We start from the raw sequence: 19,844 nt of genomic DNA on the forward strand, positions 1-19,844 counted from the left end.
GATGAGTTAGCTTCATAGCTACAAGATTATCTGAATATGGGCTTATATTCGCCCAAGTAAATTACCTTGGGGCGCACCTGTGCTCTTAAGAAAGAAGAAAGATAATTCGTGGAGAATGTGTATAGATTATAAACGATTGAATAAAGTGACAATTAAGAATCGATACCCTCTTTCTCGTTCCGATGATTTGATAGACCGTTTGGCCAGAGCGAAGTATTTCACTAAGATTGATTTGCGTACGGGTTATCACCAAATTAGTATCTATGCTAGACACATAGATAGAACCACATTCCGAACTAGGTATGGCCACTACGAGTTTCTCATATTACCTTTTGGTTTGACCAATGCTCCTGCCACCTTCCAACAAATGATAAACGATTTGTTTCATGATTTTCTGGGCAAATTCGTTGTCGTGTTCTTAGATGACATCTTGGTATATAGCCGAACGCTAGAGGATCACATTGGACACCTTCGGATTGTCTTAGTTATTCTAAGAAAGCATAAGCTCTATGCCAAGATGAGTAAATGTGACTTCTTTATGAAGGAGATCATTTACTTAGGACACAAGATTTCTTCTCAAGGTATTAGCATTGATCTGGATCGTATCTAGAAGGTTTTAGAATGGCCTATCCCTTAGACTGTGAAACAACTTGATTCTTTCCTAGGATTCACAGTTTTTCTACGGAAGTCTGTGCGTGATTATTCACACATCACAGCACCCCTAACCAACATATTGAAAGGTCGTGGACGCAGGTCTAACTAGCCAATCTCTTGGAATGATGCATTGCACAAGGCTTTTGAAACCTTGAAGTTAACTATCAAGGAAGCACCTGTTCTTACATTACCCGATCCTACCCGGCCTTATGTTTTAGAGGCCGATGCAAGTGATTTTGCGATTGGGGCAGCTTTATTCCAAGAGGGCAGACCTGTAGCTTTTAAGAGTAAGAAGCTAGACGACAACCAATATCGTTGGCCCACACTAGAAAAAGAACTCTATGCGGTTGTGTATGCTCTGAAGGTTTGGAGACACTATTTGTATGGTTCAAAGTTTCTTGTATTGACCGATCACCAGTCAATCAAGTACGTGGACGGGTCTGAATTAAGGGGATGAAAGGCTAGATAGGCAGAGTTAATGTAAGCTTTTGATTTTGAAATTCGTTATCGAAAGGGTTTGTTGAATAGTATGGTGGCCGAGTCAAGTTTGTAAATGCTATGTCATTTACAAAAATATCCTCAGACCTATTTCAATCCTTGAGAGGGCTTTGCGCAACTGATAGTCATTTCAATTCTTATTGGCAGAAAGTCGTGGATGGGAGCTCCATGGTTGACCAGGACTCGGGGATTGTGCCACCTACGGTACAGGCGGCAGGAGGTCAGGGATGATTAGGAATGGCTTGCTGTTCCAGAATGGAAAGATATGTGTGCTAGATGTTTCGGATCTTCGATTCAAGATTCTCTAGGAGTGTCATGATGCTCCTAGTGCTAGATATTCAGGTATACATCAGACTCTGTCTCTTGTGAAGCATATCTTTTATTGGCCTAAGATGCGTGTATTTATTGAAAACTCTGTGGTAAGTTGCTGGGTTTGTCAGGTTACTAAGGCAGAACGCCTTAGAAGCGCGGGTTTGTTACAGCCATTGCAAATCCCAAGTAAAGTATTTCCATGGATTTTATTACGGGTTTGCCTAGAACGCGCAAGGATCATGACTCCATTTGGGTCATAGTGGACCGTCTGACAAAAATGGCTAGATTCTTACCTACGAGAATAACCATCTCAGCTGTTCAATTGGCTCACGAGTTGTGGACCACTTGTTTAAGCTGTATGGTTTGCCGTCTGACATAGTCAGCGACAAGGACTCAAAGTTTACAAGTAACTTTTGGACACTGGTTTTTGAGAAGTTGGAAACTACTCCAAGTATGAGTTCCTCAGATCACGCACAATCTGATGGCAGTATAGAGAAGGTCAACCAATTGGTTGAAGATATGCTTCGGGCATATGTTTCTAAGAGACAGTATTCATGGGAAGATTATCTACCTATGATAGAATTTGCTTATAAGCAAAGCATTCAAGTATTGGTTACAGTCCTTTTATGCTTATGTACGGGTTTCAACCTAAGTCACCAGTTATGGTTGGGTTAAAGGGAATCCAAAATGATGCTACAACGACATTCTTGCAAGACATGCAAGAAATGTTACAGTTTGCCAAGGAGTCTATTAGAAGTGCCCAAGATCGGGACAGATTTTATGCTAATAGACATCGTTCACCTAGAGAGTTCACTGAAGGAACGATGGTATATTTGCATATTCCCAAGGAATCCAAGAGCCTAAGTACTGGTTTGGTTCCGAAGCTATCTCCCAAATACTGTGGTCCGTTCAAAGTTATTAAAAGAATTGGAGCAGTTGCATATAAACTAGAATTGCCTCCTGATGTTAAAGTACATCCCGTATTTCATGTCAGTAGACTGAAAGAGTTACTGGGTGCGGATGATGAACTTGTTTCTCCTCAAGAAATACAGATTTGACTTTTATTCCACATGAACCTGCGAGTATTCTTGAATTTCGTGAAAGACAAATTCGTAATAGAACTATCACAGAATACAAGATCAAGTGGAAGGATCGTGTTGATGAGGAATCAACATGGGAGACATTACAGAATCTCCTGAGGACATTCCCCGGTTTTTTAGCGAACTCAGGAGTGATTTCTTAGAGGGGTAGTATGTCATGTGCATATACTGGGTACACAAGACTAGCTTCGGTAGCCTGGGAAGGCTTAGACCTAGGTAGGCTTGATTCTCAAGTTGAGTAGCAAGGGTCTTCGTTATTTTTGGCGCTTGGGGCCCAAGTCTATATAAGGGGCCCAGAGGTTCAGTTCTTAGAGAGCCGATGGGAGCAAGTCTCATTCCCAGGTGCTAGGTCTGATCCTGGATTGAGTCACGGACACGCTCGTGCATCATAGCATAGCCCAAGGCCCAGCAGTAGATCCCAGGCTTCACAGCGCCACCTGGTGGTATGGGACACCAGGCTAGTTAGGATCCGGTTGGGAGTTCGTGCCAATAGCTCAGCTCGTGGCTCGGAGGGGACATCTCTTGATTCAGGATCGCATCCCGTAGATGTTATGGTTGGGTGGTGAGCAGCCTGCTCAGTTTTCTCACGTTTTGTGTGTTCTTGTGTTTGCTTGCAGATCAGGGGTTTCAGGAGTGCTGGGGTCGTGTCACATCTCCACACATGGCTTAAGAGTTCTTGTTGACGGTCATCGTTGTGCCATGTATGATAACTGGCACGATAACTGTAATGTACTCATTGGGACACTTGATAGTGGCTTGTATCTCTCCATGATATATTTGAAAAAAGATGTTGCTAAACCATATAGAAGCTAATGCCATTGCTGAAGCTGTGATTTCCAATACTCACTCATGGCATGGTGCATCCAAGAAGTTGCACCTAGTACAAAGTGATGTATGCAGGCGGATGTGGACAGCATCACTTGGGAGTACTTAATACTTTATTACTTTTGTGGATGACTTCACCAAGGTTTACGTGGATTTATTCCATGAAATCCAATTCGGATGTCTTCTCTTGCTTCAAGCATTTTCTTGCCTTAGTAGAGAATGAGAGTGGGAAAAACTCTTGATTGAGAGGGGGGTTGAATATTTATCCCATGAGTAGCGGTCTGGGTATCATACATCAGTGCACAGTGCCATACATTTTGTTTTGTTTTGAGAGCCGGCTTTGCTGTGTGAGGCACTTAACCCGCCAAACATTTTATGGAGAACTCTTTCCCCCCGCCTTGTTTATTCGGCACCACCTCAAGTGTGGACCCTCCATACTTTATGGAAACTAAGAGAGCGGAGAAGATCCCAGGAACCTGATGGACCCAAGCATGCGGGACTTGCCTTCGACCCCCAGGCCTCCAGCTCACCATGCTAAAACTCCATAAACCGGCGAGGGCTTGGACTAGAGCTGCCATACACATACACTCCGCAACAAAATGAACTTGCAGAGTTAAAAAATAGAAAATCCATGAAAATGGGCAGGTGCATGCGTAAGGGGAAGTCTTTGTTGAATAAATTCTGGTTGGATGCCGTTATGCGTGCCAATTGTGTGCTCAATCAAGCACCCACTCAAGCATTGAAGACCAGGATCCCTTATGAAGCATGGACGGGCCGCCTGTAATTTCTCACATGCTAGTGTTTGGATCTCTTGCATATGCACATGTACCCTCTCAACTGAGGCGTAAGCTGGATGATAAGGCCATTAAAGCATTTTCATTGGCTACAGCTCATAGAGAAAAGGATGCAAGTTGTTTGCCCAGCACAAGCAAGATCATTGTTAGTAAAGACGTGGTTTTTGCTGAGAATGCAGCTTTATTTTGGACGGATTGTAAAAAACAGCCGTCAGTAGAAGCCCCTGATATACTTTCATACTGCCCTTCTTTTAGTTACACAGATTCCGATGCCTCTTTGCAAGGTACGACTCCAAATGCTTCTAGCAGTTCACAGCCTCCCCCCATTGCCAATGTTCAGTCTAATTTGCAGTGACTTGATTATTATGCATTGATCATGTAGTTGATGAGGAGCAGGCTCTCATTAGACAATAGAAAAGAGTTTCAAGGTTTGGATACTCTATGGGACAACAAGCAAACTGAGTCCTTGGCTACTCGCGCAAAGGTGCACAAAAATAAATGCATGGCAATTTGCTTCATGTTGCTTTGATTGCTACTGCCTGTAATGAGGAACCTCTGTGTCATGAGGATAACAGAGAATGGAAGGATGCCATTAGAGCTGAACTTGATTCTATTGTACATGGTAGTCGTGTGACTTGCCAACAGGCAAGCATGCTATACACACTAAGTGGGTCTACGAATTGAAGCAGAAGGCTGATGGCAGTGTTGACCGTGACAAAGCGCGCCTTGTTGCAAAGGCTATGCCCATCAACATGGCATTGACTTTGAGGAGACATTTGATCCCACTTCATGCATTACTACCATGTGGTGTGTCATTGTTCTTGCATCCTGTTGGGGTAAAGGCACATTGCCACCCCTTTATTAAAGATATGGCACCTATGACTGTCTTAAGACAGTCATAGGGGGAAAACCTAATCCTAATAAAACTTAAGAGTTTGTGGTGTGGCTCATCACTTCACACCCGCATGTTTTGAGTCTCACTCTCTCCCTCTTGTTCTTCTCCCACTCACCTTCTCCCTTCAACTGGTATCAGAGCCTATTCTCCCTCTCCACTCCCTACCCTAGCCTACCCACCCCCTCGACCTCTACCTAGCCTCTGCAAGGGCAGGCAGCGCAGCAAGGGCCAGCGGGACAGCAAGGGCAGCGCACCGTACTGCCCACGCGGGTGAGCAGCTGGTCTGCGAGCAGAGTAAGGCGGCGCGGGACAGTGGCAACACGCAGGTGCACTGCGCAAGCAGTGTGGGTAACGAGGCGGCGCACCCGCAGGCAGCGCGGGGCAGCCGGCCTTCGTTGCAGCAGCTAGCTGCTGCTAGCTGCGTGTGCGCAACATTTTGCGCACTATACAGCTACTGTACAGACGTACGGCCGTCCGTACCGCCGTACGGTAGCCGTACAGGCGTCCGTACAGTACGGACGACGCCGTACTGTTTCCTTGGAAACTGCGACAGGGAGGCGTTCTTTTTTTAAGGGAGCAGCGTCAGGCATCTAGGCACGCAGGCCTAGGTGGCATTCGAGGAGGAAGAAGAAGAAAATCTCGATTTTCTTCAAAAGTACAGCAGGTCCAGCGAGGAGATTTGGTTTTTTACCCGAGGTGCATTGCATTGCATGAAGTACAGCAAGTACTTTCTCAGTTATCTCCCTTCTGCGTGGAGAACTTGTGCACAGATATCGGGATTTATGCATCTGACAGAGGATATATGCCTTTATTGGGTTTGAATCTCAGTTTACGGGTGAGCAGATCATAGGGCTTTTGCCCGGCAGCTTTGTATGCCTTGAGGTAGTGTGGTGTTAGAGTGCACACATTTGTCTCGATTTCCGTAGTGTGGAGGTGACATTTTCTTGCAGGTCACATTTCTTGTGCAACACTCAGAGAACCTCAGTTGAGCCACGCTTGGCCAGGGCGCATCGAGTTTACTCGGTCCCTAACTGTCCATCGTTGACAATGCTCAAAAGGTTCCTCATTGAGTGTTTGTACGTTGGGATCTGTGTATGTCATTTCTACACATGGCAGTATTTGCATTACACTGTTAGTTGATTTTGTCAGAGAGATTTGCACATTGTATGCCTTATCCCTCATTGTTGAGGTTGTTTTCACTTGGTACAAGTGTCAGGTCAAGGGGCTTTTGCCCAGATTTTGCTTGAGAGCACTTGGGTTACTGTCAGAGATCTTCGGATGCATTTTATTCCCTTGGCAGAAGGGTAATTGCTTGGGATTTATCCCATTTTTTGTTGCAGGTTTTGTGACAGGCTGAAGTGTCTGGAGCTCTTTTTTTTTGGTGAACAAAACAGTGTATGCTAAGTGGTTTATGCATATTAAATCAGTGCAATATCTCATCTGAGGTGGGAGAAGTGATCAGGACAGCAGTGTTTTGTGCCTTGTCAGCTGATGATGCACTGTTAAAGCACTTGTGGAGCAGCTGCAGTATTCTGAAATTACTGTTTTTATGCCTATTTGAGCACGGTACAGTGTGTCAGAAGGTACAGTAACTGGAGAGAAATTTTCTGTTGTGCTGCAGATTTTCTGACAGTAAAAAAAAACAGCACTATTGTGAGTGCTCCTGGCTCTTGATAGAGCAGGTTTTTTCTGAGAAATCAGAATTTTATTCAGTCTTTCTTGACTTACAGGGAGTCAGGTACTTTCCTTATCTGATATGGCATCAGGGGGAAGTGAATCATCAATTCTGAACATAAAGAAGTTGGAAGGGGCACACAATTATGCATTATGGGCAGAACAGTGTTTGAATGTAATTCTGCTTAAGAAGATTTCTAAGCCCATAAGGGTGAAGGGTGTCAAGCCATCTGGGATGTCAGATGATGAATGGGAGGAGCTAGATCTGTCCGCGAGGGCTGCTATCATGCTTACTCTCAGTGATTCTCTTGTGTACAATGTTCAGGCTGAAAAGACCTCTTATGGTGTATGGCAGAGGCTAGCAGAGTTGTATGCCCAAAAGAGTTCAGCCAGTAAGGTGTATTGGTTGAAGAAGCTGGTTGATCTTCGCATGAAGGAAGGTACAGCTATGACCTCACACTTGAGTGAGTTCAATGCCATCTTTACACAGCTGATTGCACAGGGGTTGAACCTGGATGAGGAGTTCAAGGCTACTTTCTTGTTGTGTACCCTTCCTGAGAGTTGGGACACTTTCAAGACCACCTTGTCTAATTCGAATGTCACTCTTATATATGCTGATGTAGAGAGCTCTCTCCTCATGGAGGAGATGAGCAGGAAAAATAATGCGGGCAGCAAGTCTTCAAATGCTTTGCAGGTACAGGAAAGAAGCAGGACTCAGCAGAAGGGGAGATCTGCTAGTAAGTCCAAATCCCGAAGTCAGTCCCGTGGTAAAAAGGACATTGAATGCTTTTATTGTGGCAAGAAGGGACATGTGAAGTCTAAGTGCTTCAAGTTTATACGGGATCAGAAAGCCAAGAAGGCTGAAGTAAAGGATGCAGGCAGTGGAAGTAAAGGCAAAGGCAAGGCCAAGGTAGATGACTTGGATGCAGCGAATGTTGCAGCAGAGGACAGTGACAGTGACAGACATGAGGTATTATGTTCTTCTGCTGTAATTGCACATACCTTGGTTATTGATGGCCATGACATGCACACCTGGCTCTTGGATTCAGGTGCTTCTTTTCATGATACTCCTCATAGGGAGTGGTTTACTTCCTACACAGGTACTTATGGAGTTGTTCACCTTGGGAACAACTATGCATGTCAGATTGCAGGGATTGGCAGTATACAGATAGTGTTCCTTGATGGACGTACTTTTATGCTTGATGGTGTTCGCCATGTGCCGCAAATCAAGAAAAATCTTATTAGCACTGGCTTATTGGATGACAGTGGTTACCACACCACATTTGGGGATTCCAAATGGGTGATTACTGATGGCCAGGTTGTAGTGGCTGAGGGTTTTAAGAGTGATACCTTGTACCCTCTTTATGTTTCCAGTGTAGGTAATCATGTTGTTGCCATAACCGAGCTGCCAAAGGTTTCATTGTGGCATAGCCGGTTGGGACACATGTCTGTTAAAGGAATGCAAGAACTGTCACGTTTGGGTTATCTGCCGTCTCTTTCTTTTTCAGATTTGCCTACTTGTGATCATTGCATGTTTGGCAAGCATTCTGTGACTCCTCATAAGAGGAGAACTCCCCAGAATAGAGCACCGCTTGATCTAGTGCACACTGATTTGTGTGAGATGCCACAGTTATCACTAGGGGGTGCAAAGTATTTCATTACTTTTATTGATGATGCCACACGCAGAGTGTGGGTCTATTTCTTGAAGCATAAAAGCGATGCCTTAGCTGCTTTCAAGAAGTTTGTCGCTCAGGTTGAGAATCGGACAGGTCGCAGGCTGAAATGCCTCAGATCCGATAATGGGGGTTTATGGGTTATGGTGACGAAGGTGAAATGGGGTACAGGTTATGGGATCCCGTTAAACGGAAGATTATACGCAGCAATGATGTCATCTTTAAAGAGGATAGTGTACACAAGGAACCCGTGCAACCTGTGGAATACAAGAGGGTTATTTATGATGATGTTGGACAGCAAAGAATGCCCTTTTATATGCAGCAGCAGGCTGCTGCAGATAACCCTGTTCAAGAGGGTATACAGGCTGGAAATCAGCCAGATAATTTTGCCAATGATGCACCACTGGATATGCCAGCAGATGGGGCTGTAGAACAGCCAGATATGGTGGTACAGCCACCCGTCATGCATGACGAACAGGCTGGACAGCAGCCTAATCCGGAACATTTTGTTAGGAGGAGCACCCGTGTACAACGGCCTCCTGACAGGTTTGTTCCAGGAGCCAAAAATGTGGCTGATTTTATCATGCTGACAGATTGTGGTGAGCCTTCCAGCTTCAAGGAAGCTATGGGAAGAACAGAGAAAAGGAAGTGGGAGAAAGCCATGCAGTCTGAAATGGACTCTCTACTTCAAAATGATACATGGGACTTGGTGCAGCTACCTGCAGGCAGAAAGGTTTTGCCATGTAAGTGGGTTTACAAAGTCAAAGTGGATTCAAATGCTTTACCGAGGTATAAAGCCAGATTGGTTGCCAAGGGATTTAAGCAGGAGAAAGGTATTAACTTTGATGAGATCTTTTCCCCTGTAGTCAAGATGACTACTTTGAGAGCAGTGTTAGCTCTTGTTGCTCATGAGGACATGGATTTATGTCAGATGGATGTGAAGACTGCTTTTCTTCACGGAGATCTCCATGATGAGATCTATATGAGTCAGCCAGAGGAATATGCTGTTAAAGGGATGTGAAGACTGCTTTTCTTCACGGAGATCTCCATGATGAGATCTATATGAGTCAGCCAGAGGAATATGCTGTTAAAGGGAAAGGCACCAAGGGAATGGTACAAGAAGTTTGATGCCTTCATGCAGTCCCAAGGGTATGATAGGTGTGAAACCGATCATTGCTTGTACACCAAACGGGCAAAGGATGGCAGTTTGATGCTACTCATTCTATATGTGGATGACATGCTGATTGCCAGTAAATCTCAGCATGAGATTAGTGCTTTAAAGAAACAACTGCATAAGTCTTTTGACATGAAAGACTTGGGTGATGCCAACCATATTCTTTGCATGCGGATTACTCGTGACAGGTCCAAGGGACTTTTGTTTCTGTCACAGAAGCAGTACATTGACAAAGTACTGCAGAGGTTTAAAATGGAGGGGGGGAAGTCTATTAGTACCCCGTTGCCTCCACATTTAAAACTCAGCAGTAAGGACAGCCCCAGATCAGATGATGATAAGGCTGAAATGGCCAAGGTTCCGTATGCATCTGCAGTTGGTTCTTTGATGTATGCCATGGTTGCCACTCGTCCGGATATTGCTTTTGCGGTGGGAGTCATCAGCAGGTATATGGCAAATCCAGGCAAGCGGCACTGGGAAGCAGTGAAAGGTGTCTTGAGGTATCTCAAGGGTACCAAAGACTTGTGCATATGCTATGGTAGGCAGGATGCATTGGTGCATGGTTTTACAGATTCAGACTATGCAGGGAATGCAGATAACCGGAAGTCTACTACTGGTTATATTTTCACATTTGCAGGAGGTGCTATATCATGGGTGTCTCGGTTGCAGAAATGTGTTGCACTGTCAACTACTGAAGCTGAATATGTTGCAGCCACTGAGGCTTGCAAGGAAGCAATATGGCTTACTCGGCTGGCGGGAGACTTGGGCATTACAGGAGATATGCCAGTTTTGCATTGTGATAGTCAGAGTGCTATCATGTTGGCAAAGAATCCGGTCTTTCATCAGAAGACCAAGCACATAGATGTGAAATATCATTTCATCAGGAAGACAAGCGACTTGAGCTTGTGAAGGTGCATACTGATGATAATCCTGCAGATTTGCTCACTAAGAGCTTGCCTACAGAGCGGTTTGCACATTGCTGCCACATCATGGGATTAGGATGAGACCACTCTTATTTTATGGTCTTGTATACAGTAACTGTATATTGCTGTAATTTTTATTCTTTTCTCCCCTTTAGGCATATTGGCCTTTAGGTGGGAGGTTGTTGGGGTAAAGACACATTGCCACCCCTTTATTAAAGATATGACACCTATGACTGTCTTAAGACAGTCATAGGGGGAAAACCTAATCCTGATAAAACTTAAGAGTTTGTGGTGTGGCTCATCACTTCACACCCGCATGTTTTGAGTCTCACTCTCTCCCTCTTGTTCTTCTCCCACTCACCTTCTCCCTTCACATCCCACATGCATTGCGAGGTACATGAGTTGGACATTAAGACCGCTTTCCTTCATGGGGAATTATTGGAGATCGCCAACATGAGGACAGCATGGCTCTGTGGAAATAGACGATGTAAAGCAGTGGAGCGTGCGCCACAGAGGATGACTAGAGCATGCATGATAGAGATCCAGCCCATCCTAGCCCAAGTCAACCATTTGACATTGGGGCCATAGCCACTCTTGTACTTTCTTCATTATCATTTGCAAGTACTCTTCGGTTCCTTCAGCTTCTTGTTTGCTCTTGCATTCCATTTCCACTCCATTGCTCCCTGTACCCAACAGTGAGCCCTTTGTCTCCTGCAGCCAACCACCTTCCTTGCTGCACCAGATGCCTGGATAGGTCCTTGAGGCAGGCTGCCTGCTGCTCCAAACTGCTCAAACAATGGATAGGTAATGAGCCCAGAATGGCTCTTATTTATAAACCACAATGGCCCCCAAATATAGCCGACTGGTCTGGACCAACCAGCCAACCTGGTTGGCTCACCAACCAGCCAACCTTGGGCCTGTCTGACAGTCTGCTCCAGGCACCTTTAACCAGGCCGGTTCCAGGCTCTTTTCCAGCCCTGTTGCTGGCCCAAACTCCAGGTAGATCAGTCACCATGCTGCTCCTGATGCCTCGCCATCTTCCTGGACCTGTTCCAGCCTCTCTCTACCTGCTAAGGCTCTGTCCCAGTCACCTGTACAGTCGCACGTGCTGACATTTCATGCTCCGTCTGCTCCAGACAGTCCATGCAGACTGAGCAGTGCTGCCCCGTGATGCTTCTGTGTGCCACATGGCTGTTCCATACAAGTTATGTCCTTCAGGGGAGCCTTCAATCTGCCATGTGATCTTCTGATTTTGCTTCCCTCATGGCAGCCCATTTGCTGCCCTCTGTTTTCTACCTTTTCTTTGATTGCTTGCTGCCCACATGGCAGCCCATGTGCCTCCCATGTGCCAGCCTTGTATTCCCTGTCAGTCCAGCCAATGTGGCATGCTCCAACAATGCTCACATGCCAACCAACGCATTCTGCTCCACCTCCCCCTTGCTCTCCTCATTTGGGGCTCACAGATGGGGAGGTGACCATTCCAACACAGGTCTTTTGTGGGATGACTTAATTCTTTTACTTTCCTAAAGAAGAACATCTGCTATTAAATGTTATCTGATTTTGGAGTGGAAATTTATTTTTTGTTTTCATAGAGTTTGTCATATATTTGTTTTTTGGCTTAGGATGCTTTTGCAAGCATTTCCTTGCCACATTTTGGACATCGTGTTTTTGAGCAATTGGTCATGATCCTGGGCTTGGCTTTTTCACCATTTCAACTGTAAGTTTAATCTAAAAAGCAAGTAATATTAAGTTCTTAAAACTTTCATTGTTCTGATGTAGGCCAAGGATTATGGAAGAGGCAAGGTTTTAAAGGATGTTTGAAGGAGGCTGGTTCCTCTGCAAAGGTTAAAAGTTTGATGCGAGCTGTCATTTGATGCTAAGGAGTTTTAGAGATCATGTAAAGGGAGACAGTACTTTTTGTTTCTGACAGTTGCCACATTTTCTGCTTTTTCTGACGAGGAGCTTGCTTTTCTCAGATGTTTGCTCTCCTTTCTGGTGTACACACACTGGTTACATGTGGCTTGAGGAAAATTAGAGGGAAGCAAGATGGTAAGAACATTCCAATTCTCTTTATCAGCTCAGAGCTTTACACACAGAAATAATGTATGCATTCCAACGCTATATGTTTTGGCTGTCAAAACACTCAAATTAAATAAGCGTGTGTATTGGGCTTTTATATATCAGCTGTTTTAACTATAAACTAGGGTTGATATAGAAATGATGATAAAGCGTGTTTCGGGCTGCAGCAATATTAGCAGCAGGAGGATTTTACAAATATATCCATGTGTGTATGTAGATAAGTGAGTATATGGAGAGCATATATTTTTAGAATGATCTGTACCCATGCAAATGGACACCCGTGAAGCCTGTAGGGATGACATAGTAGCTAGTCCCTTGTCATGGAGCTCATATTTTCCATCTTGTGGGTGACAAAACTGCACCTCAATTTGCCTTTGCATGATGAGCTTCTGCATGTTCCTGGTTCATTGGGACTTATATCATAAAGTGGAAGTGTCCAGCTGTGTAGCTGTCTAGTGTTGAAGCCCATTATGTCTTGCGATGCTGCATTGAGCATATCTTGGAAGAACACAATCAGTATCCTCCACACACACTATGTGCATGGCCATAGCATAACTAGCTAGCTACTGAGGTGAGAATGGTGATGACCCTTTTGAGTTTTTTTTTTTTTAAATGCTCGTGTTAAAACAACCTTCTGATTGGAGTTGCAAGGATTAATGCGAATGATAGCTGTTGGCGAACATGAAACTTTTTCTGTTTGGAGGCAGTTGTGTGGTTTGGAAAGGTGGTTGAGTAGAGGTTCTGGTCTGTGGTAACATGCTAAGCATCTTGCCAAGTTTGGCTGTACGTAAATCAAAGTATCCTTCCTTTTCAGAACTTTTGTTGATATTACATAGCTACCAATTGGTAGTGAGGATTTTACGTGGTACTGATGTATGATGACAATGTGGGAGGTTACTAATTACCTCGTCATTGCTAAGAATTTGGCGGCTATTTTGGTGTTTTTTTTACCACTGGTTGCCTAATGGTTTAATTTTGGTCTCTTTAAGACGGTACTGGCTGTTTGCCAATTTCATCCCTGTGTTTAGTGCACATACTCGTGCAAGTGTATGCTTGGCAAGCCTGTTTGTGCTTCTTTGTGTTGCTGGAAATTGTGGTTGAGAGAAGATTGCTTATTTTTCAGAGTTCATATTAAGGATGATGCCTTTTTGGTTGCTACTATATTATGTTACCAAAGATTTTCTATGAAGTCAGCAAGTTTTCTGAGTCAAGGTATGCTGCTTCCAGCGATAAATGCAGGTATTGCTGGCTGTGCAACTGGTCTTGCCCTCAGTACACCAGGTAAGGTCCATTGGAAGCAGGCTTCATAATTATTATACTTTCTCCATGTGTTCCTTCAAAGGGGGATCTTGTTTTCAGTTTTCCTATTGTGCTTTGATTGATTTCCTTTGGAATTTGCAGGGTCTCCAGATGTCCTCCTCCGCAGCTGTTTAACCTTTGCTGCCTTTTCTTATATTATGGAAAGGTATAGCAAACAGCCTGCTATGGCAGCTTCTCTTGATTTCTATCCAGCTTGTAAAGAGCAAAAGAAAATGGCACAGAAGCTCTCGTTTCATGTACTTCCTCCCTTTGTTTTGCCGCCCATTTTTCTAGAGAGTCTCGAGTTTTCTGGGCGAGAAAAAGCTGGCCTTTATATAAATATCAAGCGCTAGAAAATTTCCCATCATTCCTATGAGGAAATCTAAGTCTACATAACAAGCATTCTGCCAGCTACTGAGCTTGGTCAAGGATGCCTGTAATTTGGCCCACGTATTGGAGATCAAATGTGGATTGCCTCAACGTGAGTTCAATTCTGTTCTTTGATGTGGTCCCTTGTGAAATTGATTAGCAAGTACTGTATTGTTAGTGAAGAAGGGTTTTCCAATAGCTACACTCACTTGTCATAAGCATGGAAAATTGAATGCCTTCTTTGCTCTGTCCTCTTGCTTTGGAATCTCTCGGATTGGGGTGACAAGATTCATGCGTAGTAAGGTGACAGAATTTACCTAACCTAGACAAGCCACTCGCGTGGCTAATTTGGAGGACAGCAATCACCTATTGGAAAGGTGTGGCTACAGCTGTGATGACACAAATGGCTTCGTGTTTGGACGTTATAAACAGGGCTGAGTTCTGTTTATAAGTAGAAATCTGCCTTTGACAATGAAAAAGGAGATTCTTAGAATTTATTCAGATAATGATGCTATTATGGTGAAAAAGGGTAGTTTGAAAGTGTGCTAGTGAAAGCTTCTCAATATGTATAGGTTAAAGCAGTGTGTCTACCACACATTCCAATTATTTAGAATGCATCTTACGTAAACGTAAGATGTGACAATGCTGACGTGTGCTTGTATGACTCGTGCTGAGTTGGGTATCACTAATGTTGAAGATTATAACCTTGGTCTTCCCAAGATTGACCATGTCTTGATTGTCACGTAAAGCGTGTAGAGTTGCCAGGTGGCTCTGTAATCTTGTTGTGTTTGAGATCACATTGTTGGCATGGAGTAGGAGGGGACAAGTGTATTTGACACAAGCTGACTTATTGATGTAGAGCTTGGAGAGAGGGCTGTAATCTTGTTGTGTTTGAGATCACATTGTTGGCATGGAGCAGGATGGGACAAGTGTATTTGACACAAGCTGACTTATTGATGTAGAGCTTGGAGAGAGGGAGAGATGAGTAAGAAAATGTTACATAATTTCTAGTCTCAACATTGCAATAGTGGAATCTTGCTTATGACTATAGATTGAGCTACTACCTTTCATGGTACCTCGTGGAAATAAAGTTCTAGGTGAGGGTAATCTTTTTATGTAGGTTTCTATTGAGAAATGAGGCTAGGCTTGCAAGATGTACTGTTGAAAGGAAAAGTTGTTTCAGCGATGGCAAGGAAATATAGAGATTGATTATGTCTCATGGCCTTATGATCAGGGCCAAGCAATGATCCTAGTAACCTTGAAAACATTTATCTTAGATTGAGGCTCAAATAAAGAGGTAACTACAACACATGTAAGTTCCAATACTTGATTACTTTATAATGTGCTGAGCCTAAACGAACCTGGGAATCCTTGCCCTCAAATGAAGCCACTTGGCCTTATCCAAATCCTAGATTTTGTATCAGACCTATTGGTACTAGAGAAAATCTCTAACTATAACTTATCTTTTTGTCTTGGCTCCAAGGTTTGTGCTCTTAGTGTCATATTTGTAGCAAACCTTTTGATGGTGATCACATGCTTTATAGTTTCTTGGAAATCTTTACAATTGTCATTGTTATTTATTGAAGATTTTGCCTCATGGTGAAGTTGCATTCACCACTAGCTAGCACCACAAAAGCTATTTGGATAGTTCCAAGTAGCTCTCAAGAAAGTTCAATTAAGTCAAACAACTAATAGCAATGCAAGCCCCAACACCTTGGGTGAGTAGTAGAGATAGGTGAATGCTAGCCAAGGAAGGTATACTTGTATAAGCTCTTGGTTTGGCTTTTGGTGTGAAGATAATTACCTAAATAAAAAGTTGTCTTGTTTATACTCTACTAGGGTGTAGATTGGTTACAAAGTCATGGAAATATTATATGCTCTCTCTCTCTCTCTCTCACACACACTTTTTTTAGTGAGAAGAATATTTTATTGTTGTGAAATAATTACATTCATAGGTACTCCAAAAGCGGAGTAACTACTACTCAATTGAAAATCTCAGTACAAGTCAATAGGATACTAAAGATGACATGATTTCTGTCCATCCATAGAGTCCAAAGTGCCCAGTAGTGCACCCAAACAAAAAATAAATCAAAACCCTATCTAGCTGGATGAAAACCAAATAACCAGAAGAATTTACCAAAAGTAACAGTAGGAAATCTAGCTCGAAGCCCTTGACAAATGAGAGTGAAGAAATCACAAGTATGTGGACAATGTCAGAAAATGTGAGGCCCAGATTTAGCAGAATGTAGACATCGGTGACAAACAGCCAAGGCAATATGTCTATGCACGAGTAAGTGTCTAGATGAAAAAATGCCAAGTAGGACTCGCCATTAAAACCTATTGTCGAAGAGGGACTTTATAATGCCAAAGGAGACGGAGTCGCTTTCTCCATCACTTTGATAGGCGATCCATATGCCAAACAGGATTGGCTTTGTTAGAAACCCAAGATGAAGGTAACAACACTTTATACAGAGAAGGAATTGTGATATGTGACAGCTTCAAAGAACGGGCTTAAGAAGAGGAAGAATGGAGAGTCCAATCCTTAAGCCTATCTTGAAAATGAGAAAGCGTGCATGTCCCACCATACAAATGATGTTTGATTCAATATAAGTAGCTTATCATTAGAGGTATTTGAAAAGTTTCATGGCCATTGGATACATATAAGTATGCTATAATCAAATTGATGCACATGACTACTTGGCACATACATATATAGATGTGCATTTTTAAACTTGTATTTTTAGTTGAAATTTTTAGGAATATGAGTGTTACCTAAAAGAGCACCTCTACAAATTTGATGGCCACTTGACGCATACATGTATGGAATAAAGATGCTGGTGTGCATTTATAATCACTCATGTAATATGCATGGTAGACAATGATGAGATTTTTAAAATATTTTTGGTCTTTATCAAAATCTGGGAAAAGATAGGCCATACTTGAAAAATGGCATGCCCACCCACACAAACTGTCAAACTTATTAAAAAAAATTTGAGCATATAGATATTACTCAATCTAAGGTCCTTGCAGAATTTTATGACTATATAGCACAAACCTCCCTACATATTGATGCACAACATTTTGGCATTTGTGCACCATGCATGGTCAAAAATTAAAAAAAAAGTGCATGCCCACCCACACAAAGTGTGTTGAACCCACATAATTATTTTGTTTATAGTGCCTTAACTAAGAGAGGGGAAGCCTACAAATTTTCATGACCATCTTATACATACATGTATGTTTGATCCTTATGAAACTTTGCAAGTATAAGGAGCTTAATCAAAGCTTCATGACCATTGGACACATAGACGTATGCTATAAGCATACAAAGGAAAACCTTTTTTGGACTTGTCCACGGTTGAATTTGGAAAAATGTGCATGTCCTGTGATGTTCACTCACTTTGCAAATTTGTGAATTTATGGACTTTACTCAATCAAAGGCGTATGCAAATTTTCAAGACCATTGGATACATACACCTATTGTGTCAATGTATGGTTGTACAAATTTTTGGCACTTATACATGTAGGGTCGAAAATGAGAAAACATGCATGCCCTGCCACACAAACTATGTTGAACCCATATGATAATTGAGTATGCCCTGCCTCACAAAGTATGTCGAAAATCAGAAAATGTGCATGCCCCCTGCCACACAAACTATGTCAAACCCATACGATAATTAGTGGCTTACCTAAAATAGGTTCCTTACAAAATTGCATGACCATCTACACATACTTGTATGGTGTAAGGGTACGGATGTGCATTTTAAACACTCATGTGCTATGCATGGTAGAAAATGAGGAAATTACAAATTTTTATGACCATCAAACACATATAATATGGTATAAGCACATCGATGCACAATTCCTTGACATGTGCACCATGCATGGTCAAAAACGAGAAAATGTGCATGTCCCACAATACAAATAATTTTTGGACCATATTAAAATTCACAAGTAATGTAGGACTTACTCATTCAAATGTCTTTGAAAATTTTTGTGACCTTTAGGCATACACACCTATGGTATAATCATACATATGCACAAATTTGAGACATGCACTATGCATGGTAAAAAATGACTAAATATGCATGTCCTGTCATAAAACCTACATCAGACCCATATGAAAGTTTGTGAGGACATAAAACTTACCCAAGCAAGGTTCCTTGAAACTTTTGGGGACCATCAAACACATACAGCTATGGTTTTAAGCATACCAATGCATAAGCTTTTGGCACTTATACACCATGCATGGTCGAAAATGACTAAATGTGGATGCATACCACACAAACTATGTCGGAGCCATATGAAACTTTGTGGTGGGTATGTGCACCTTACTAAAAGAGGGCCTCTTCAAATCATCATGACCATTTTTACACATGTTGTTAATGGATCTTTATTTCTATTTCATTTAAATGAGTGATTGATAGAATGCTTGGTGAACAAACAACAGTGTGAGTAAAAAACGAAGCAATTGAGTCAAGGTGAAACTCAACACATACGAGTCGAATGCATGACGTCGGATGTAGAACAGGAAGAACAAAAGGAACATAGAGACAACTAGAAGGAAAAGCCAAATGCTTGTTTGAGGAATATGACTACTATGCTACCATGGATTCTGACCACTCAATGGTGGAAGCCATGGAGCTCAAAATAATTATATTACAGAGCAATCTAGGATTCAATAACACCTTTACAAGGGTCAATGCATTCTATAAATCCTACTTTGTGACAATGGGATGCATAATTTGTGATGATGCTCAGTGTTCGAACTAAGAGACGTTTTGAACTACTGACGGGAGAATGCCCTATAGTGGCAATTAGAATTAATTATGACGCATGGCCATAAGGGACCTGCAACTGCCGCCTAGCCTAAAAGGCATGATAGATGCAATTTCTATGGTCGGACTGCTAACACTTTGGCATACCCAAAGGATGGATGAGAAATTCCACAATGGCAACTATAGATGCGCTGCGGCCCGAGTGAATCGATACTTGGAATTGAAAGATTACAAATAGTTATTATATTTTGCTCCACACATTTAATATTTCCAAATAATCAATGGTGGTGGTGGTAGAGGTGGAGCTGAGGAAAGCACAACTTGATTCTAGGCATGGGCTTGGATGAGCTGGGACAGGGCTAGATGCCATGAAGGTTGTTGGATGTTGGCCCACGCGATCAATTATGCAAGGCTTTGGATGCCAAGGCATGCCTCCTAGACCACCTAGCTCTGAAAGATGAGACACTATTGGGCAGAGGCCAGTTTAGTTTGCAAGTTTTGTTGCTCATGGTTTGTGCCTAGTTGCCTATGCATAAGTCAATCACATCCTCGTTGATCTCATGGTGAGATAAAGGATTTTCTCCACTCAATGTTTGTCTTTCACCCATGAGTGTTGGGTATGGGCGGGGATGGAGGGGCTACTTTGGGCCGGAGGTACATCTGGGCCATGATCAAGTTTAAAGGTTGCCTTCAGTAATAACTATAGCAGCTGATCTTGGAGCACCTACTAGACCTACTTGAGTGCTAAAATTTCAAATCATGCTCCTATTTGCTCCAAGCCTTGCTTTTAAGTGAAAATG

General features: G+C 42.8%; 1 protein-coding gene across 1 annotated transcript in view; it reads left to right on the forward strand.

Moving 5' to 3' along the window:
* The window catches only part of LOC147905948 (chloroplastic import inner membrane translocase subunit TIM22-2-like), a 40,700-nt gene extending 25,898 nt beyond the window's left edge, over window positions 1-14,802 (forward strand). The window contains exons 2-5 of the mRNA XM_087382392.1: window positions 12,299-12,363; window positions 12,496-12,568; window positions 13,826-13,879; window positions 14,000-14,802. Of these exons, the coding sequence (XP_087238518.1) occupies window positions 12,299-12,363; window positions 12,496-12,568; window positions 13,826-13,879; window positions 14,000-14,250 (443 nt within the window). The 3' untranslated portion in view covers window positions 14,251-14,802. The remainder of the gene's footprint in view (window positions 1-12,298; window positions 12,364-12,495; window positions 12,569-13,825; window positions 13,880-13,999) is intronic.
* The last annotated feature ends 5,042 nt before the right edge of the window (window positions 14,803-19,844 follow it).

Source organism: Dipteris shenzhenensis, chromosome 1 (genome assembly GCF_047967505.1).
Source record: "Dipteris shenzhenensis isolate YYH24624 ecotype China chromosome 1, Dip_SZ_1.0, whole genome shotgun sequence".
Lineage (NCBI taxonomy): Eukaryota > Viridiplantae > Streptophyta > Polypodiopsida > Gleicheniales > Dipteridaceae > Dipteris > Dipteris shenzhenensis.